The 23,563-nt window shown below is 42.9% G+C and overlaps 1 protein-coding gene across 1 annotated transcript in view; it reads left to right on the top strand.

The window, feature by feature from the left end:
* igsf3 (immunoglobulin superfamily, member 3) overlaps nucleotides 1–23,563 on the top strand; it is a 66,019-nt gene that overhangs the window by 32,776 nt on the left and 9,680 nt on the right. The window contains exons 3-6 of the mRNA XM_026376081.1: nucleotides 6,503–6,922; nucleotides 9,932–10,318; nucleotides 12,534–12,941; nucleotides 15,521–15,946. Of these exons, the coding sequence (XP_026231866.1) occupies nucleotides 6,503–6,922; nucleotides 9,932–10,318; nucleotides 12,534–12,941; nucleotides 15,521–15,946 (1,641 nt within the window). The remainder of the gene's footprint in view (nucleotides 1–6,502; nucleotides 6,923–9,931; nucleotides 10,319–12,533; nucleotides 12,942–15,520; nucleotides 15,947–23,563) is intronic.

The following is a 23,563-nucleotide window of genomic DNA, read 5'->3' as shown; positions in this document are numbered from 1 at the left end:
ACAAGCTCTTGGGGATGGTGCATAGACCTCAGTTTGTGAGAGTTTGCTTTATTGGTTGCTCGTGGTGTTTTGTTTGAAGATCTGCTTGTCTCCTGAGAAAGTGCTCACTCTGATTGCTGTTTGCCAGATTTGCGTTATTGTTGGTGCCTGCATGAATTTTGGGTATTAAAGTTGGAGCGACAAGTAAACTACCTATATATAGGCTACAAACGGAATAATAATAATCTCACTGATGTGGTTTTTCCACTTCCTGCACAAGAATCATCAAGCATTTGGGTGTGTGAGTAGGGAGGGTAGTGTCGCCGTTGTGGGCTATATCAGGCAGAAGAGCACTACCATTTGTTATTCATCTTTTCTCTTTTCTTCCCTTTCCTCTTAATCTTCATCCTCATCTTTCCTCTTCCACCTACTTTAACCTGCCCTCTCCCAATTTTCCAGTTGAACCCCTTCATCCCTCATTCTAACTCAACAGCTCTCACAGGCGAAGAACAAAGGAGTGGAGGATGTGAATGGGCAGGATAATGGATAATAAGTATGAGAAACGCAGGTGTAGGCGCAGTTTCTGTATTTATCTCTCTTTCTATTACGTCCTGACCTGATACGCCTGCATATGTTGGATGCATCCTGGGTCAGTAAGTGTTTGGTGATGACGCTGGATTTGCATGAAGTGGAGCAGAGGATCGCCCACTTGCTCTGTTTTCCTCTCAGCACTGCTCTCACTTTCACAGAGTAATTAACAATAATTACCCTACTGGCTTTGCCAAATGTCCATTTGCTTTGCAGCAACACACACAAACTCACAGGCAAACACTTAAGGCTATTACACATTGAAAAGTGGAAACCATGTCGGCTGGGGCTGAACATCTCCAGTACTAGGTGGTAGTAGTACTGTGAAGAATACCATGAACTACAGGCCAAAGGTACAGTAGCAAGAAAATCTGAAAGAAAATTTGTTTGGACATGTGGACTAGAGCTTTGATTGACAAAAAACACTCAAACTTTTTGAGAAGAATACGCTTTATGTGAGCCATGCCTCACCAAAAGAAGCTTTCAGAGGATCTACGATCAAGAATTGTTGATTTACATAAAGCTGGAAAGGGTTACAATGTGATGTCAAAGACTTTAGAAACTCACTATAGTTAGGCAAACAATCTACAAATGGAGACAATTTGGGACTGTGGCTACTCTACCAAGAAGTAGGCGGCCAGTCAAAATGACCCCAAGAGCACAACAAACACTCTTTAATGAGGTAAAGAAACAACCCCGGGTGACAGCCAAAGATTTGGAGGCATCATTAGAACTGGCTACCATCTGTGTTCATGAGTCTACAGTGGGTAAAACATTGAACTAGCAGGGTGTCTATGACAGGACACTACGAAGGAAGCTGCTGCTTACTAAAAAGAACATTGCTGCACACCTGAAGTTTGCCTGAAGGTGTTTTTTTTTTTTTTTGCTGTGGGCTTTAGCTCTTAGTTCCATCTAATGGAAACCGTAATAGTACAAAACAGAACAATATTTTAATGTAATACGACAATAACATGCTTTCCTGTTTTTGCATTGTGATTTGAAAGAACAAGACTGTCCTGCACATTCTCAAACTCAATCACATCAAACATGTTTGAATTGAATTTTATTTGCCAGCTGTTAGTTGAGCTTTTCTGCCCAGCATTCACATCCATCTTCACTAATGCTTTTGTTGATGCATGCAACCCCCCCTGGGGTCGGTTTTCAAATCTTGTGCAACAGGATATTATGGTAGATTAAACACATACAACAAATATATATGATGTCTACATGCTATTGGATATACAGTGTAGCTATTAAGGTCTTCCAACCAGCTCTCATATGAATTTCTGTTAAATCCTCACCAAACTGCCAGCAGGCACAAACTAATTCACATATGTCAGTGAAAAGACTCATTATGAATGTTCCCATTGACACACCTTTGATATCTACTGCTTCATTTTGACTGGCCGGTTGCCAGTGGAAGATGTTTGACATTTTCAAATTAAGACTTGATTTAGCAACCACAAGAATCTCAGAGAAATAAACAGAGGCAGCTTCAAGAGCCATCTCATGCACTGCTGAGGGATGTTAAAGTTTGGGTGCATGCAAAATGTACAGATCAGAGTTCAGAAATTAGCGTCTTTCTCACTTTGGGTGTTGTGTTTGTGAAATCTCTTTTCCTCAGTTTTTACGTCCTCATGTCCCCCACACTTCTATCTCTGTGTGACTGGACTTAAAAGGCCAGCTTGAGGGATGACAACCGTCGCTCACTTCAGAGGGCTGAGAGAGTATGAGAAGATCGGGAATGGAGAGAGATGAAAGCAAAAATTGCAGATGAGGTAGAGCAGGAAGAGAGTAGGTTTAAAGATTTATAAAGGATTGACAGCTTCTGTATCAGTCAAAAAAGCAGAATAACATTTTTCCTTCTATCTGAAAATGTGAAAAATGACCGGGTTCATCTGTAAAATGTTTTTATTTTATATTTATGAATATGTTACAAATAACCAACATTAGCTTAAATCGGCATAAAGTCTGTAGTATATTGTTTAGCTCATTTAGTCAGAGTTAACACATGCTTTTTTGCAGCTTGGTGAAATGACTAAATGTGATTCTAAATATGCTAAAAATGTAGTGAATGGACACATTCCCATCAACGTAGCACTTTTTCTGGCACTTCTGTGCGGGTTAGGGAGAGAAATTAATTAGGTTTATTAAAACTACATAGATATTAATAATATCCGTTGTTTGCACAAAGGAGCAAATTTTAACGCGTGTGCTCGTGTGTATCAATCATGCAGGGGGGCATCGATCATTTAATACTGTTGTGGGTGGTCCTGTAATTGTCAACTAATCCTGTGAGAAGACCAACACTACTGTGATACAGTACCTCTCCTTCATTACTTTGTGACTGCCTGTAACAACATTCATTCTTAATGAAGATGTAAATCTAAGAGAAATACTATATAATTAGAAATTTCCTAAAACAACTGAGCACTGCACCATAGCATTTTTTTTATTTTTTTTATCTTTTTCCATTTTGGTAGGGACTATTTTCAGCTGGATAGTGATACACATTTTGTGTGCCCCAAGTATTTGCTACAGATTTAATATAGATTAAATTAATTTAAGATTTACTTATCAACTACCATGACCATGTTTGTCGTAACCAAGAAATGCACAAAAAATGTGTGAATAACAACTGCATTTTCCACTTATATGCCTACACTATATCGGGTTTTGGCTGCACCTACTGGTAGAATAAATCATTTGGGGCTTGGTTGACTTCAAGGAAAACATCCCCAAATATCCCCAGATTTGTCTTTTAATACTCTTGTAACACTGTTATTAGGCACACAGCAGTTATGGTTAAGATAGGATAAGTCAATACAGTGTCTACACAGCAGTGTGTGTGTGTGTGTGTGTGTGTGTGCACTCGCTTTTGAGTTTGTGCCCAAGAATGCCATCTCATGCTGTTCTTAATCCTTCCCAGATTGAGGTCAGTGGGGCAATTTGGAGGATCTTGGTGTGTTTACAACCTCAGCTTGACCTTTGGAAATGCTGAGATTGGTTGGTGTAATATGATTGGTTCTGTCTCCCAGATACATCTGTATGTAGCAATCTGATTGGTCCAGAGGAATTGAGTTGAAATCCAAGTGGTAAATATCTCTGTAAGAAGCAGGCCAAGGGGCAGGAAGAATCAGCTCCTGATTTTTTTTTTTTTTCTATAGAGGGACTGGAGACAGTTTCAGAATAGAGTTGGTGTTGGAGGGGTGCAGTTGTTATAGTAACTCCTGGCTGTTCTCAAAGACCCTCAGCATCACGTGGGAGGGTTGCTATGGCAACGGCAAGTTGTAGCGTAGGTGTGTTGTTGTGGTAACAGTAAGTCTAGGCTGCCGTTCAGTCAGTGTTGACTGGAGAGCCAGAGTGAGAGAACTTGGCAACACCAGGTCCATCGAGAGAAATCAGAGTTTAGATGCCAAAACCTGTGATGCTCTGAGAGCAATATTAGGCTAAGAGAAACAAAGAGCATGGTAATATGTTTGAATATTTCTGTCACAATAATTTTTCTGAATCATCACTTTAAGTTATAGACCAATAACATGATCATATCATGGCAAAAATAATTCCACAGAAAGTTAGAAAATTATAATAATAAAGAGTTATCACCTAGCAGTTTCATTTATTTTTTTCATTTGCATTTAGTCATTTGTTTGCCTCCCTTGCTGCCAGACTGCCTATCAAGCACTTGATGTACTGGAGAAGTGGACGTAATTGACCAGACATTGTCAGTATTTTTAAAATTACTTTAAACTATCACAAGAAGCAGTTTGTTCTTGCCTGGACTTATTATACATTTCTCCCGAATGCAGCATCTTGTTAAGAGTTCCACAGTGTCCGACCCTACCGATTACTCACTTTATTTCCTGCCACTTCTTTTGATCATTGTTTCTTTTTTTAAGTATCTTGTTAAACTTTAGCAACCAGATGTCAAACTTCTTCCCTCCGCCTCCTCTGTTGCCCTTTTTTATCTTTCTGCCTTTGTTCCCTGTTTGTTTCATTAGTGTTTTTGGTGGTGTCTGTCTAACCCTGCAATCCCCATCTCTCAATGTTACTATTTCTTTCACAGAGACATAGAAATACAGCTTATTCAATTCAATTCAATTCAATTCAAATTTATTTGTACAACACCAAATCACAACAGAAGTCATCTCAAGGCACTTTATAGTGTAAGGTTACCTTACAAAATATAACTGTATACAGAATTATATAAAAAACCCAGTAATCCCACTTGAGCAAGCACTAGGCAACAGTGGAGAAGAAAAACTAAAGCAGAACCAGGCTCATAGTGGGCGGCCATCTGCCTCGACCGCTTGGGGTGAGTGGAAAGAGGAGAAAGAAAAGAACAGCAGGCAATAAAAAACAACAACAAGCAGCAGAAACACTGGGCAGGTTGGTAGAGCCAGTAACTGCACTTTAGAGATATACAGCTTTAAGGCCGAAGGATACGTGCAGAGGAGAACAGAGAGAGGGAGACAGAGGTGGAGGAGGCACAACTACGGGAGGGAGAAATGACAAAGTTAATGGCATACAGCGATGGCATAAATTCTTATGTAGAATGCAATTGCATACATCCAGAATAAGGCATGAATTGAAAGCTGCTGTCCTGCATGTAATGTGTTGAGTTGTAGCAGGTGAGTTGAGAGCACAGACCGTGCATAAAGATTTGTACTTTATAGTAAATCTATGCAGTCCTCAAATACGCTGATCTTCACTGTGACAGTCCCTGAAGAGACAAAATAGCCAAGCATCTTGAGAAAGCATTCCACTAGCATAAGCCCACACAAGCACTTCCTTTTTCTGGCTTCCAAGAAGGACTCACAATTGTTATGGCATGGCAAGAAAGCTTCTCATGCCATTATTCACTCAATTCATTTTATCCCTGTCTGGCTTAAATGGTTTACTGCTGTCCATTGTAAACACTGATGTTTTCTGTTTCTTAGGCGCTGTTTACGTGTAAATATATGCACATATGAGTATATGTTTGTCCCATACGTGACTGCATTGAAGTTGGGTATTATATACACGATATAGAGATGAATGCATGAGGTTTTAAAATCTTCATCTGTATGAAGTAGTCACTACAGTATGTAGTCAGATTTAGGTCCTCACAGCATGAGTAATGTAACACCTTATATACACTGACACAAACATGTATAAATGATATACAGCGGCACTCTGGTTTACATCCAAAAATACTTCTTAAGCTAAACTATACATGTTTATTTCTGTCGATATGTGGAGTGTTTCCAGCCTGTTTTCTGAAGTTATCACATCTTCGTGTTTGTTGCTTCCGTGCACTTTACTGCCCCCCTTTTTCTCATCTCCACTGTTTTCAACCATCTGGCTTGATGTCCGTCCTCTATTCTCACTTCAATTGTAGACAGAAGGGCTGAATCTTATTACAGCGGTTTAAATTGGATATCTGTACAGTATATTTAGCATGTGGGATCAAAAATATTTGAAATGCTTTTTTAGAAAGAGTACAGGTTTAAGTTACAAGTGTAGAACTGTTATGTTTACTTCAGCTAAACCATATAGGATATTATAAGAGAGAAGTTCCTGAGGGGTGTCTGGAGGCATCTGGCTGTGTGTGATAGAGAAAATGCCCTCAACTCAGAGTGGCATGTGGAAGTCATGTATAAATGAGGAAACAGAGGGCAGTCTCCTCCGAACAAATTCCTGCTTGCATTAACACCTTTTCCTCACCGTGGGGAGTCCATCGGATTTTGAATCACCTCCAGCTTCTTCTATAACACGTCTGTTTTCTTGTGGCTATTTGTCTACCTTTAACAACAAAATCATTACATGATATTTGAGGATTTTATATATATGTGGTGTTTAAGGGACAACACTTGTTTCCAAAATGACTTATTCTAAGCTGCTCTTACATCCCCATTGCTAACTTTCTCTCCCTATTCTTTCTTTATTGTTGCAGTCATTGCTGACTCGTTGATAGTAACAGCTCCAGCCCAGACTCTGTCCAAGGTGGAAGGCGACACACTACAGCTTACCTGTGAAGTTTCTCGGACCACAATACAGCACACTCACTTGTCAGTTGGATGGTACCTTCGATCGCCAGAGGATGCAGCTGCCCCGCCTCAGGAGCTGGTCACATTGTCGAGGGACTTCGTTCTGCGCTCCGGGGGACCGTATCGGCAGAGGATGGCAGCGGGGGACCTCAGGCTGGATAAAACCAGTACTACTTCCTACAGGTTGACCATTCACAAGCTTCAGCCCATGGACCAGGGCCTGCTCTACTGCCAGGCTGCTGAGTGGATTCAGGACGCAGATGAGAGCTGGTTTGCCATGACCCGCAAGCAGAGTGATAAGACTCAGCTCCGCATTCAGCCCACTGGTGAGTAAAGGGAAGCAAGGAGAGAGGGTAGAGTAGTTGGTCTACTCTTAGCCCCCAGCCTTTTGACAAGCACACATGCACGTGGACTGGATTCCTCTGATTGCTGATCAGTATCACACATTAAGCTCATTAGCTTACTAAAAAGGGCTTAACTAAACCTCCACAGACTCCTCGCTTTTGTGTTTGTGTCTGTTTGATGGGTCCCATTACAAGCACATCCAAGAATAATTTAACCATCTCCAAACAGTGTGGGTGTTTGACACGGGAGACCTGTGTCTTCTGCTTATACGATCTCTCCCGGCAAGTAGTGCCCCAGAGATCAGAAGCCAAAAATGGGATTTTCAATCATTCCTCGCCAATAATCACACCAGTCTAGTTAGTGCCTGAGCACATTAATGGCAGAAATCATGCTGGTTTAATGCGGTTGTCAGCTGTTAACGATTGGATTGTCTAATTGGGAGGAAGGAAGTCACTGACTGAGGGAGGGAGGGGGAAGGCAGGGAGACATGGGGTTTAGTAAATTACCAGGGGCACATGATGGAAGTAAATAGGAGAAGCAAAGATTTGATTGTTGAGGTGGTTGATAGAGGAATATAATAAGTTGTCAACATTGAGAACTGATGGACCAGAAACAAAGATGGCTTTATTTTCACATGTACTCATAATATCCCATCCGGCTCAAACCCATGACAGCAGCAGTGCTGTATTCCACATACATAAAGAATTTATTTGTACTCGCCAAAGAAAGGGCCATGGAGATGGGTGATAAACTGCTCTGACATTAGCTCAATTACCAAGGCAGCACACTGTGTCTCGTGCCAGTAAATCACTTCAGAGTGAGATCGTTTTGCCTTTCTCCATTAAGCATCAGATCCACCCTGGACCAATACAACTTGATGGTGCCCCAGATAGTGCTTGGTGGATGAGAAGGAGATTGGGAACTTAGATGTAAAGCAGATTTGTCAGATGAGTTCCTGCTACTTCAGGGAGGAGACAAAAGGCACAAAGAGCTCCACTCTCAGCACCCTTCGTCACTCTCTGTCTTCTTTGTAATCTATTATGGATGGAGGTGTTGTTGCGTGACACAGAGAATACAGCAGAGTTGTGCTGTGATTTGCAACCGAGGTGTGGGTGCTCGAACTTGAGTGTGGGTGTGAATGTATTTTGATTTGTCTTTGTGTACTTAGTTATTTCATCACAAGGGCAAAAGCTGCATACCTTTAGGCTGAACTCGGGTATGTTGCACCTGTTCAAGAGCATATCTGACAGAAGGAGCGAGAGAGAGAAATTTAGAAAGTAGAGTGAGCAGCTCCTCCATTAGACTCCTATTATAAAAGATGGAGTGGATCTCAAGACAGCCCCATCACTAGCTAATCACCCACAGACAGAGTCAGCGAGAGAAGCAGCGGACAGAATCCTAATGCACCTTTCACTATCTGTTTTCGCCATCTCTCTCTGTCTTTCTCTTTTCTCTCACCCCTTCCCTTGTTCTCCACTTTCACATCACTTCAAATTTCCTGCAAACATGTCTCATATCATTTTTTTTTCTCAGTCTCAGTTTTTTTTTTTTCTTCAAACACTAACACATTCATGACCTATGTGGTTATCTATCCCCATCTCTCCTCTCAAATGAACTCTTCCAATAAAACATGGTCCTAATAGATCCCCATGCTGAGTTGTGACAAGTCCTTGTCAAAGCAGGTCATGGCCCTTTTAACTTTGCTGCCCTTCCTTCACAATTAGTCACAGTGAAAGTTTATAATAGAAGATGTTGTCCTGTCAGCAGGACTGTTCTTCTTTTTGGGCATCTGTAGGTTATTCTTCTGAAGCGTATGCCATTAAGTGCATGTATGGGTTTTCCAGAAAGTAAGCAGGTAATGATTATTTTATTATTGACTAATGTGTTTTTTAGATGTTTTTATTAATATAAAGATATTTTAAATGTTTTATGTGAATATTTAGTTTGTGCGAGGACTCGTTTGTTTTTCTATGTGAAAACTGCATCGCTTTTCATCCCATCATAATGTCTCCCCTGCATAATGAGCTTTATACAACAGCAGGCTTTGAACTTTCCTACATGCATGTGTTTCTCAGGAAGTCAGTTTAAAGTCTTTGTAATTACAGCTCAGGGCTACCGCCACCACCTCGCTGAGAGGCGAAGCAGCCGTTTCTGATACATGCCATGGCCATCATCTGGAAACTAATGCAACAAATAAAAGCCATACACACACGGGAACATAAGGGCACATGCGCAGACAGCAAGTGTAATTTAGCCAAGTGGAAGGTCTAGCACCAGCCTTGTTTACTCTGTCAGTTCTGACTTGCAGGAGGAGGAAGAGGGGAGCGCCTGACTCTGTTGAAGAGAATTTTAATTAGATGTGTTTTTTTATTGCAGAGGTGAAACCAAGGGGGGCGAGAGAGCAGAGCTCTCTGAAAGATCAGCATTTTACTCAAGTGATGCACCGTTTGACCTCAGCCTTCTCTGGTTTCTACTCTCTCTGGCACTAACTGATGCTATTTTATTGCCCCCACCCAACTCTGACCAATTTAAACCCCACCTTCACCACCCACTCTCTTAATCTTCTCACTCTCTTTTTCTTTTTTAGCATGCAGGTTCAGTATCTCGGGCTGTGGAAATTAAGAAAACAGAGCACTATTATGCATTTTAATTGTTGCCCACATTCAGACATCATAAACAAGTTGTTGTGAACATAACAAATATCACCTACTTCAAGAGATCTCTCCAACACCTACGCTTGTTTCATTCTGTTCCTTTGCTTAATTAATAATAATTGAATAATTTCATTATTAAATCCATGTTCAGGTTTCATAAAACTACCTTCTCTTAAATAGCCACAATTATATGTTATATATATTTTTTCCCTTTCCGTGAATTATCATTATGTTTTTTAAATACAGTACATAACTCTTTTGTTTTCACCCTCCTGACCACATTCGTTAATTATCTGTTTAATGTTCCCTCTGTTTTTACCCATCTCTTTCATTCAGATCGGGACTTCAGCATCCAGGTGAGCACGGAGCGACGGTCCTTCACGGCCGGTGAGCCGCTGGAGCTTCGCTGCACCATTGAGGCCCAGAACGTCCCTGAGCGTTTCTTCTCAGTGTCGTGGGTCTTCAGCAGCTCACCGGTGGCCGTGGTGGGCCCTAGTGCCGTGCCTGTCCTGGGCCCCGATTACGTTGCCCGTGAGGCGGCTGGTCAAATGACCATACGTAAAGAGAGCACCAACGTGCACCTGCTCAAGCTGCAGCACCTACGCCCTGAAGATGCTGGGAAATACATCTGCCGAGTGACAGAGCGGGAGAAGACACCCACAGGAGACTTCATCGACCGCAGCAAGAGGTCTCGCAATGTCCAGATTACAGTCCAGCCACTTAGTGAGTAATTGTCTGTTTTGTCTCTACCTTATTTATCTTATCTTTAGTTGTCATTTACTCGAAGAATTATGAATTTTTCATAATAACAGTGTTATCTTAATAATACCAGCGAGGAAAGTCATGTTGTGCTCCTGTCCATCCTTCTTTTTTTTTCTGTTTCTCCTTCTCCCTGTCTCTCCAAGGTGGCCTATAACAGATAGTCACACAGCCTCTATTGTTAGCTCTTGGTAAGAGGAGAAAGGATAATGCTGCTCTTATTCCTGATGTATTTTCTGTTTGAGTGGATTGCTAAGGATTGGTAATGCAGCATTATGGTCCTTGCCATTTGCTTGGTTAAGCTGGGAGGAGGGTAACACTAGAGTAGGATAATGGAAAGCAGACGAGTCCAGACTCAAGGAGGCTGAGCTAACAGCCATGAAATGGCAAAGAAAGGGCCCTATCTCTCCAGGGCCCTCTAAGTGGTTCCCTAGGCAAAATCAATGTGTTCTGCTGGGCCAGACCTCCTCAGCTGGTTTAAGCAGGGCAGGCTGATGGGGTTGTGTCAGGCTTACAGCTGATCAATGTAAATTTACAGGCAAACCTTTAAAACCTTGCCTTGAATCCTCTCATCTGTCACTAAGATTTTTTCTCTGTTAATGCCAGAAGGAAAACACCCCTCCATGAGTTCAGGTTATAATCTCCTCCTTATCATGTCTCTGTACCACCATATCTCTTAGGACAGGAATAATGTATGGAGTTAACTCCCACCAGTAGAAAAAAAGGCTAATAACCACAGAGTAGCATTTCCTCTCAAGCAGCCAATGCTACCTTCTCCTGACCGCTCAGCATCCCTTAGTCCTGTCTCAGCCAAAAACAATGGCCTCAAGCCTGCAGCAGTCTCCAGGGGACCTCTCTGTGTGGGAGGTTTTGTTTTTCAAACAAAAAGACCTTAATGGCCTATAAAAGATGTTTATGGGGTTTACACAGTCTAATAGCCACCGTTATTATTAGAAGAACTTCCATGAAGCACAGTAATAGTCATTATTTCACGGACAGCCAGCTCTTCCATATATGCCTTCTCTCAGGTAAACAGGAGGTTTACAGAGAAGAGGTAAAGTTGAGAACAAATGAGTGTTGATAGATGAGTTTACATTTGCAATGAGAAAGGACAGAAAAGCCTGCATATAATACAGGATGTCTATCTCTTATAGGAAGGACTAGATCAAGGGTTGGGGAAAAGAAAGGGAATGAATTGTAATGAAGGAAAAATACTTCTTGTAGCTCAACAATCAAAGAAAGTGCAACTAGTGGGCAAATGTGAAAATTCAAAAAGTAAAGTTCACAGAGAAGGAAAAAGAAGAGAAAGTTTGAGAAACTAGACAATTTCAAGGGAAGTAGGATGTATGTATCTGCATTTATAACAGTATAACAATCTCCTTGTCTCGTCTCAGACTGGCAAAATGATAGGATACCAGTGTTTAGCTGTAGAAAAAAACTATGAAGCTGTTAAAATGAAACACAGAAGAAAGGATGAAGAGTTTTCCTTTTGTTCATTCGAGTGTGATAGAAGTCAGAAACGAGTTTATTCCATATTCACAGAGAGCTTGTGCTTATTAAGAGGGCTGCTGAAGCCGAGAGTGAAGCAGCAGAGCTTTGCCTGAAGCGGGGGGGGGGGCCACACCCCATAGAGACAGCAGTGTTGGCCCTGCAGCAATAAGAGAGCTTTTGGGTCAGCCAGGGCTCTATAATGCTTGATGGACACTGAAGTAGTGAGAGTCAAGATAAAGCAAAAAAAAAAAAAAAAAAAAAAAACAACAGAAGAGCCAGTAAAGACTTTTATCCTCATCCTCCTCTGAAGTGCAGCTGAACCCTATGATCTGATCCTTCTCTCCTGTGACCATGTGGGGTCATTCAACAATCTGGACAGGGTTTGGAAAGAGAAACTCAGCCCACACATAGAAATGCACCGGGGCATCTTACTAGCTTTCACTCTGGCGACCACTTACCCTCACAGGTGTTCTTACCTACACACTGTGTTATACTCCCAAGAACAGGCTCAGCGTTTCGTTTTATTGTCCCCGCTGCACTGTCCTTGCTGAAAGTTTAAGACAGCAAGTCTTTTTTCTATGCATGAGAAAGAGTTAGAAATTTTTGAGGAACCTTTTTTTTAAGTTACCACCTCAGAAATATCCCTCTCATGCCTTCTTGTCTCTCTCTCTTATCTCTTCCCTATCAGAAAGCAACATCACGGTGTTACTGTCCAGTAACTCCTCAGAAGTTCTAGAGGGTGATGTGATCCAGCTGATCTGCTCTGTCCAGTCCGTCACAGGCCCAGTGTCTGTTGTCTGGCAGTGGACGGACAAGGAGGCAACTGGACCTCCCCAGGAGGTGGCCTCTGTGGATCGTGATGGCACTGTATGGCACAGCCCCACCTATAAGGAGCGCTCCAGTTACGGGGAAATACGTGTGGAGAAGGTGCGAGCCGACACGTTTTCTCTGTCCCTGTACAATTCCTTACCTGGGGATGAGGGCGAGTACCGCTGCACAGCCACTGAGTGGTTTCACGCTGATACGGAACCAGAGTTAGACTGGGAGAAGATAGGAGAGATGTCAGCCACAAAGACTGTCGCCGTCAAAACTGTCGGTAAGTTATTTCAGCCAAATTTAACCTCCAATATTGTGTGTATTCTAATGCATCAAAGTCAGTAAGGCATGTAAACACTCTGACACATTGGCACACATGCACATCATGCGAAAGAGAGGCATATGGTTTGTGATTTGCTAAAGACCGACGAATGGCTCAGGCAGAACATGCAATTCACATAGTAGAATACACCATGGTTTATTCATGCACCGCCCAGGGGAAAGAGCTATTATGACACAAAAACACACACTCAGTCTCACACTCGCGCACAACCACCTGCCACATGTTGAGACCTTGACACTCATCATACAGTAGTTATGCGCACACGCGCACACACACACACACACACACTCACGCATACGGATTAGTCAGAATTATTAGGACGGAAATGCAGCAGCAATGTGTTTCACAGTCTGTGGGTCTCCTCTGTCAGTGCTTAGTTAAACTGAACATCCTCGGTACAGGCTGAAGAAGCCACTGGAGCAGAGCAGTGAGGAGCTGGCAGGCCAGGAGCACTGGGCTCAAGACACATACACACAACCAAAGGATTAGCTCCCTGCAGCAGCGGTGCTGCAGAGAAGAGATGTCAGTTTTTAAGTGGCCATTTGTTAAATTCAGGCAACAACAGAAACATTAGTTTGAGAAACAAGGGCCGTATTATGCAAATGATGGAAAAGAAGTCCAAAGCTGTTCGTCTCTCTTCAGTCACACTCCTCAACATGTTCTCTCCCTCTCCCCATGCTTGTTGATCAAAAGATTTTCTAAATGCACGCTCTTGTGTGACGGTCAATGTGTGTGTTTTACTTTGTCTCCGATTTGTTTTTGGTCCTCATTTTTCTCACTTCAGCTTCTAGCTGCAGATTTAATGGACCTACACTTTGCCATTCAGATAGAGTGCATGTTTTTTTCTGTGTAATTCTTCTTCTCTTACACAACTCTTGCATTACCTTTTTAGCTTTTGTACCGAATGATAAATAAAAAGGGAAAATGTGTGCTCCAGTTTCCCACTGAGGTCAGATTGGGCTACACATCAACCTATTTTATGAGTTAACCAGACTTTAGACTGAAACTCAAGATACAGTATTTCAGATCAGTGTACCTTAATTTAGTTTATAGCTTCCTCATTTATGAATTCCGTCATGTTGATTTGACCTGGATGCGATGGGACAGGGATGTTTTTTGTTGCAGCAGTGAAGACAGACGTGCTTGGTAGAGTGTCTTTTTTCCAGCTGATTGGTTTAGGGACCCTCAGGGTGTCTGCAGTAGCAAGTGTGTGCAAGTGAGATGCCTACTGTATATATAAATATACATACCCACACACAACCCAATGTATAGTAGATTCTTACAGACACACTCTCCCACTCAATCACGCACTTTGTTCAGTGAATAAAACAAACATATTCATGTTTATTCATACAAACAAAAAGAGTTGCATGAGAAAGTGGATTGGCATGAAATCCTCTTCTCTGTCACAGAGGCAGATAAGACAGCAAAAGAAATGGATGTATAGAGGGGAGGGGGGGAGGGGGGGGGGGGGGGCACAGGGGATGAAGGAAAGAGAAGGGAGACTGTCTAATAGAGAATTATGGTCCCAGACGGCTGTCCCGGCAGTAGCCAAGCCTCAACAGAAAGCCATTGATTACACACTCTGAAGGACACAAGGGATGATGGCTGTCAGAGGAAGAGCGAGGGTGAGGGACAGTGAGAAAAAGACAAGCTGTTGACAAGAACACAATGCAGAAATGTGCAGTCTTAAGGAAATAAATTCATGGATCTGGCAAAATAAGACTTCATCAACACCTCTCCATTCCACCTTCCAGTTTCTTTTTTGCCTGTGTATGATGGTCTTGCTCATATTCTCACTCAATCCTTCACATTCATTGAAATGCCCCAAAATAGACACAGCAGGGCCAGGTTATTAAAGGGCCGTGGATAAAAGGGATTTTTTTCTTCTTTATTTAGCTTCCTCTCTCCCCTCCTTGCCTTCCAATGAAGGTGTATCTTGGCAATAATATATGGAGTTTTTAGCTTAATGAGGATAGTTTAGACTTGGCAAGGAGCTGGGCATAGATCGAACATCAGCGCTTAGAGGAAATCTCTCCCCTGGGTTTTCTTTGTTGCATCACCATTAATTTTGAGCTGCGCTCTCTCAGTCAAGCCCACATACTCATACTTGCACACAAAGAAAATGTAGTACGTACACACATACATATAATCTAAATGTCTTTAGGCAGCGAGACCTTAATGGTGGAGGAAAATGCTTGTGAAGATTGAGAACTGCTTTGCCAGTAAGACAGCACACTTTAAGTAAATACCATCTGTATTTATTCCAGCAAAAGGCTTTGTTCCTCTCAGTGGCCATGCTTAAGGTAGACTTAAAAGGAAAGTTCCTTCCTGCAAATAATTATGCACCCCACATCATTTGCTGAGCTTTAAGCTTTTAGAGAACAGACTCAATCACACACCCAGACTGTGTTGTGTTATTACATGCAATCAGCAGTACTTTGTTTGAAGGATTCATCATTAGTCAAATAAAAAAGGCCTTTAACAGTGTGTATCTCTCTTCTTTCACCATCTAGAATCCTCTTTCATGGTGTCTGCCTCATCACGGACACCATCCGTGACCTTTGGAGAATCATTTGACCTCCTGTGCCTGGTCAAACCCCGTCACAATCCCCGCGTCCCCACTTCTGTCACCTGGCGCTTCATGCCCGCTGGAACAGGAGCTGACGACAAGGGTCAGGGAGAATTCAAAGACCTGGTAACTTTCACCCGTGAAGGCACACTGCAGTGGGGGGAGCAGTTGCTGGGGCTAGGTACCCGCACCACTGTCGATCGCTCCCACTCCAACACCAACTTCCGGCTGTCAGTGACCCGGGCGGGGCGTCGCGAGGCGGGCAAGTACCAGTGCACCGCCAACCTCTGGAGGAGAAACTACGACAACAGCTGGAGCAAAGTAGCCAACCGCACGTCCAACTTGCTTGGCATCAGTGTTCTACAGCCAGGTAAAGCTGCATGGCTGCTTTCCAGGCAGACACACACTTAATTGGAACGGACACTGAACAGCACACAAACAGGGATAAAAACAAGTACACACAGTCTGTCACATTCACACACACACACACACACACACATACACACACACACACACACAAAGTGAATTCAGCAAAGCTTAGAGGATTTCTTCCTGCCCTAATTGCTCTTAGTCTCTGGTTTAGCCACTAATTGGAGAGTGTGTGTCTGTGTGTGTCTGTGTGTGTCTGTGTGTGCAGAGCAGGGTGGAGTCTCCTAATGGAGCGCAGTGAAAGGATTGCTAAATATCCCACAGGAAGAGAAAACTGAAAGAAGTAGAAGTGAGGGAAGCAGAGGACAGAAACAGACAGAGTGACAAAGTGTGATGAAGAGAGCAATAGATCCGTCCTTGAACCTTGTTCCTCAATGGAGACATTAACCTGGCCCTCTGTACTCTGCACGAAAAAAGCCATTCAGACGCAGTGCAATTAGTAGTTGAATACAAATAGCAAACACACAGAGACACATAAACCTGTGCTGGCCCAATTTAGCCCAGTCTGGTGTGCCTCCACAGTATGATACTTCATTTATTCAGGTGAATGAGCCTGAGGCAAATACTCCTGCTGATAAAAACTAAGCATTGCTGTTCATATTACAAAGCAATCTAGTAAAACATTGAGGCGCCAAACTACCAATGGGATCCAGATTTGCTGGCATTGGCGTAAAGAATTATAAGCAAGGTGTCTAGGTGGTATGAGATGTATAGCTTAAACTTGTAATAGTATTAGCAATCACACAGAAATGCCAAATGTGTGCATGTAACGACGAGATGTGTCTGAGCGAGATGGTTTTTCCTGGTTGTAAGTCTCTTCCATGTTCAGGTGAGGAAAAATAAGATGCTGTATTAAATTCAGAGGCAGGCCGTAATGATCAGTAACACTTTCAAAGTGGTTCAGTGGTAGTCATATGTGTGGGATACTGTAGATACTCTGATCCCTGCTGCTATTGATTCAGATAGAGTCAGTGCTTTAGTTGAGCTTGACTGAGCATGCTCCTACCTTAACTATTCATGCAGAACACTCAGTGTCCCCGGGCCCCCATGGAGTTATTTAGAAATCGACTCATCATCCCAAATGCTCAAATTTACCTTACCCTCATGTGCAGTTCACTTTGTTTATCCATAACCAGAAAAGTCTGAGCATGCACAGAAAGCCACACACACACACACACGCACATATCCACATATTCATTTTGCAGGGGTATAAATCCTGGGTCCTCCTCCCTCTCCCCTCTCTTGCTGTGTCTCCATGACAAAGTGATCAGTTACCTTGGTAATGCCATCAGTAACCGTGACGATGTGATCAGTTGCTGGGTGAAAGCCAATCAGTTGCCGTAACGGCGGGATCATTCTGTGTGTAAGGGCAGCATCTCACAGGAGAGGACAAGTGAGTTATTCCTTTATCTCACTGAGGCCCAGCTCAGCCCCGGTCATGTTGCGTTCGTCTCCTCCACCTCCTGTATTATTTTTTTTTTTCCGCCGGTTGTGCAGTCAGACCTTCATTTAGACTGATGATTCATTTATCAGAATGTAGGCTGTCTCTCTCTGCCTCACGCTTCTCCTCCCCATCTGCTTTTTCCTCTCTGTTTTCCTAAATGTTAACCACTTCTGGCTAAATGAGTGGCTGGCATTTTCATTCCTCTCTCAAAGAAGTGGGAAGATGTTGTTGAGCAAACACTATCTGACCACTTACATAATTAAGGTACCCGCTCACATCCATACATGTAAGTGTGTGCATGTGTAAGTTCTTGCATGAATGCGCCTACGTCCGTGTTTCTTGGGATGCGCCTCTGAGAGCTTTCATATGCTTGTGCTTATATGGGGAAGCTTCTGATACCGAGCACCAGAACAGCTGAATTGTTTCTCTCAGCTGTCTGATGGTCCATTACACAACCATCTTGTAGTCAGAAGTAAGATGTGCGTGTGTGTTGCTAACATAAGAAGGTTTTTAAACTCAGAATGACTATCTTCATTAAGTAATTGTAGAACTTTAAAAGCGGAGAGTGAAATGTAGCATCAGAAATAGCAGCCGTGATCCAACTTCCATCTGTCTTGGATCAGCAGACAAAACGTTGGACGTAGATAAAAGCTAACCAAACTGACACGGGAGCAGTCAGATGGTCAGCATATGATGTTTTGTCAGACTAGTGTGCAGCCCAGTTTAGGCCTGCTTGTTGTTTTAGATTGCACGAACAGCATCTTGCCTCCATGCAAGTCCCCTGGGTCATATGGGAGGAGTTTACAATCACATGTATGCGTACACACGCTCACAGAATATTTTTATGGTAATTGTGAGGGCAACCCTGGGCAGCAGTTGGCTTGAATTATCCACTATGGGCTTCGTGCAGAGACCAACTGCACACTTAGGATCACAAACATAATCATGCTCATGTTTAAACACAAGCGTGCAGTACATGGATGCACACTGGGGGGTTACCTCCCAGAGTAAAAGTGTAATTATCTTATGGTAGAACACGATTCAATATTAACCCTCGCAGCAGAGGCTCCCTCACAAACACACAAAAATAACATAAACACACAGTATACACTCCGCATACAGTGTCTAATATTACAGCAGTAATATTAGATTTCACCTGATTGAGTTTTCTCTTTGTCTCTTTGTGAAATGCGATAATGGCAAACACATGTTCTGCATTGCAGATCACCAGGGAAGCCTCAGTCTCTACGACACAATCTAATATCATCTACTCATAACTCAAACTACACAAAAGCCTGCACACACACACACACGCACGCACGTTTCAGATCTCTGGCATACAAGCACACAAACTGAAAACACGCAAAACTAATTATGCAGAATCTTCCCTAATGGAACCGGAGTTTAGATTAATGATGGTTTTGGGAGTTCAATACATTTTTCTCATCATTTGTGTGAGTGTGTGCCTGGCATGAGGAGTGGGATATTAAGACCGTCTGGTTATTGGCTGAGCTAGAACGATGACGGTGATGATGGAGGTGGGGGTGGGGGGGGATTGTCCCACTTAGAGTTTCTCTTCATCTCTCCTCACACACCTACGCTTTGCTTGGCTACCTTGAATTCACGTAATCAAACATCACGACACAGGATGGATTTTGTTTTTTTATTTTTTTGTTTTTTGCTTATTATCTTGCGCTCTTGTTTTGCTCTCTTGTGGATTAGCGAGGATGGGATATTTCCCTCTTACTTTCTCCCGTTTCATCTTCGTCCTGCCTCACATACACTCTCTGTCTTTCTGTGATAGTTCTTGAGAGCATCTTTCTATTTAATATGGGCTGGCACGAGCAGATGCTGAACGTGCTCAGCTTTCATGCCAATGAAGTACTTGCCACCCAGCTGTTATTGATAGCACTGGCGTCACTGTGGTGATTGGAGATTCCTGCTTATCGGGGCATGGAAAGGAGCTGTCTATCTTCATTAAGGCCTGGCCTATCACCCCGCTGCTCCTTTTTTCTTTCGACATTTTATTCTCACTCTCCCCATAAGTCTCTTTTAATGTCTTACTTCCACTTCACTCTCACTTAGCTGCATGTTTCCCTCCACACACGCCCCCAGCTTCTTTCTCACTCTTGTGATTTTTCAATATTTTATAATTCCCTCCTTCCCCTCCTCCTCCTCATGATTCTCTCCATTATGTTTACATTTTTCTTCAAATAGCGTCTTCACCATTGTCAGTATTTCATGAATAATAAGGACAAGGCAGCTGTGCTTGTTTGCACACAATAGCAGCTTTATCACAGTGTTATAGTTGGAGACAGGGTTGTAAATTTCTTTTGTGCCCTGTTTTCGGCTGCAGCGCGTACAGTTTGAGTTTGCCCACGAGCTCACCTGAGGCAGAACTCTGTGTATGCAAATGCCTGTGTGTCTGCAACACACCACCTGCCCTGTATATGTTGCATATGGAAACAATCAGGGTGCACTCACAGTCTGTCTAATGCATGCACCCATGAGCACAAAGGACAATAATAGGTGATAAATTGAAAAGCCTTTGAGGGGTGCACTGAAACAGAAGATAATTTCATAAAAGGTTTTTGATTAATCACGTCTTTTTCAGACAGTCAAGGTCAGGCTCCTTCCTACATGCCTTCCTCCTCACAGGAGCAAACCCTTACACTCTCTCAAGAACACAGGCACATTTTTCTGTCGAATCCAATCCAATCTAGCTTCATTTCCTCGTCCGTCCCAGTCTGCAGGCACAATGAGATTCTCTGTGTTGTGTCTCTCCATCTCTCTTAAGCACCAGCATGCACATGCACGCTTGTGTGTTCCGTTGCTGCTGTAATTGAAGTCGTAACTCAGAGCTAGCTACAGTGCTGCTGCTCCCCATGTAAATCAGGGGCTAATAGTAGGAGCAGAGCTGGAGAGGTTCAGCAGTGCCGCCTCCTGAATACACACATACACACTCGCCCCTCTTCTCTAGCCTGCGCTAACTGAAAAAACACTGTTCTCTATGGTTTAATGAGCATAATGTGTTTTATGCTTATTGGCAGACCCCTTTCAAACACACACAGGCGTGCACACAGTTTGATATGTCTTTATGCTCTCCCCTCCATGCCAGCTTGTTGGGAGCTATTAATCTCTAAGAGTTCCCCTGCCCTGACCCCCTGTCTCACCCCCTTCTTGTGCATCCCTTTTCCTGTATCCAGCAATCACACAGGAAGGAAGGAAGAGGGAAAGCGCAGTCAGTACATCAGTGTTGTACCATTGGTTTAAAATAGATATTATAATAATGGAGTAAGTGTGTGTGTGTGTGTGTGTGTGTGTGGCCAGAGCATGCATGTCTTTATTTCTTTGTGTGGACAAATTCCTCTTAAGTTCGAAGAGTCTTTTCAGGATTGAGACTATGTTTTAGGGTTAGAATTAGGTTTTGGTTAGGATAAAGTTCAGGGTTAGGCCTTTAGTTGTGATGGTTCCTGTTAAATGCACAGATCCCTATAATTAGCCCAGTCTTACTGATATTGTGGAGGAGGAGGGTGGTAATATCCTTCTGACACAATGGGATCATAGATACATCGCAGTCATTAGCATCGAAATTAGGCTCCCAGTTTGGCAGAGGACCCACTTACAGTCAGGGAAACCCCATCCCTCATTACTTCTGACTAGCAGACCGCTCTGATCTATGCCCCCTGTGACAGAGTCCAGATGGGAGGGGAGGTGTGCAGCATTTTTATGTGTGTGTTTGCGGGTTTGAATGTGTAGATACAGAAGTTGGCAAGGACCGAAAAGCCAAAGCGAGCTGCTGTGCAGAGGATCAGGGCGTGTCTAAAACTCTCAGTCCTGACATGCTCGGAGCGCTGGCTGTGGATCAGCTCAGGGCTGTGCTAATGCTAATGCTAAAGGCGGAGCAGGCAGCCATTAAGACCGTAAGTCCTCTGGAGTGGAGCTGGAGAGACTGCCTGCTGCTTTCCGAAATCCCCCCCGGAGCATGTTCTCACTTTCTGTCTTTTACATCTCTCATCTTTTCCAGGCTCTCTCTCTCTCTCTCTCCCCTCCCTCCGCATGCTCACTCTCACTCCTCCGCTCTCTGTTGGTAGGTTCTTGTGAATATCTGTTCAGTTTGGTGCTGGAGCCCTTATCTAGCTTGTATTTCTCTTATGCTGTCTTCTTTACAAAGTATCATCCCTATCTCTGTTCCTGTTTTTTTTATTTTTTATTCCTTCCACTTCCTGTCTCCTTCTCTATCCGTCTCTTGCGCGCCCAGTGGTCATTAATTACATGTATCTAAAATGAGCCAAACATTAGGCCGAAAACCCACCGACACCTCAGGTGATCGCGCTTCAGTTTGATCTCATTAATATTCACGAACCCACAGGTGAGGCTGCTGAATATTCATCTCAATGTCAAGTGATTAGGTAAAATGATCAGAAGAGACATACTGCAGATCATAGTAACACATAAGGGATGAGAAAGGTGATAATTAGTCCTGACAATCATTGAGATGAAGGGGAAATAAGAGAGGTGAAGCAGATATGTCAGCTAAAACATTTAGGTTCTGTCTTGTATTAAAAAACTTCACCTGCAGCAGTGGCATGAAACATAGATAAAAGAAATGAATTGGATTTCCTCTGTAGCCAAAGAATAAAGGATAACATTCTTTGATTTACAGTCTTGGGATGTATTCTCCTCCTCTGAACACTTGGCCAGGCATTTTCCTAGCTCCTTTGAAGTTATCCTAAAATTTTGTTACAAGCTTTGGTTAGTGCACGCCGACATGCCACAGTAGCATCCTTAGCTGTACAGTTCTCCTCCCCCTGGACTTAAACTTGTTTTCATCTGCTCTGCTTCATAAACAGCGGTTGTGTGGTGCAGCTTTTGGGGGTTGGAGTGCACTTTGCTGTCTTTCTTCCTTATCAAAACTGGGCTACTGTTAGTGGCCTTTGTGTACTTACTTCCACTGATAAATAAAAGGAATAAAGACAGCTTTGTCTCAAGCCTGCAGTTTTCTGTAGCTATTAAACCAGACAAATTGGGCACACATGGGGAAAGGGCCAATTTGTCTGTGCTGTGCAGTTTTTGTGTACTTTAATGACGGTACATGTTCAGCAAAATGCTGAAACACAAGCATCTCCAGTGGAGCTAAGATATTTGTGAGGCAACAGGCACTCTGTCTGGACATGGCTCATATCATCACATCTCCATTCCACCAAATAAACAATTTTCCTTTTTTATTGGACTTTTAATTACACTATATTTAATTATGCCTCGTGTAAACAAAAGGATTTGGCCTTGTATAAGCAAATCTCGTCTTTCATACTAGATCTGTGAGGTCCTTAAAAGTACATCTCAGCCACGCCATGCTGTTCGTGGAGAAAGGGTTGCCCTGGAGACCACCGAAGCAGGAGAAGCGTGTGAGAAGCTACCAACATTTTTAACATCAAGGTTAACCTCAGCATTATTGAGTTTTGCTTTCTACCTGATTACACAGTCTTTCCCCTTCTCCCCAGGAAAACAAACAGACAAAAACAACAAAGGAGGAGGAACAATAAGTTAAAGTCTGGTGCATATAAAATGAGAACATGCACTTTTATTCTCTCTCAGTCCAGATTTGACTGGCATATGAACTAATGCAAAGCAGAGAGAACAAGTGTTTCCAATTATGGAATTGTCTTATTTTGTGGATGCACCCTTGAGGCTCATTACAGAAACACAGTAGCAAGGAACACGTGATCGCACTCAAAATAGGTATTGACAGCACTGCTGACACACAACAACACAGAGCTAGTATTGCTGTTGGGGGACTGTACACACATGATGAGCGGCCTTGTTAACATCGTAGGATTGATCTGGCTCCATATGCTGGGTCTTTTTCTACAACATTATGAATCTGCCCTCTGAACGTTTACACAACAACTAATAAAAAAAAATACTATTCATACATCATATAGAATTTTTAGTATGTTTACTGCTGCTTGTGTCAGCAGATGCGCTGATGTAAGTGTCGTAGGATGGCTGTAGTTGAAGGGAGAAACCTTGCTCTCTGTGGGAATGGACACGTGTCAGAGGATGTGACAGGCTGGTCTGTGAAGTTGCAGATTTCATGCTGAGACATTTCAT

The sequence above is a fragment of the Anabas testudineus genome, chromosome 21 (assembly GCF_900324465.2).
Source record: "Anabas testudineus chromosome 21, fAnaTes1.2, whole genome shotgun sequence".
In the NCBI taxonomy this organism is placed as follows: Eukaryota; Metazoa; Chordata; class Actinopteri; order Anabantiformes; family Anabantidae; genus Anabas; species Anabas testudineus.
Note: the sequence above shows the minus strand (reverse complement) of the source record. Positions and strands in the feature narration are given on the sequence as shown.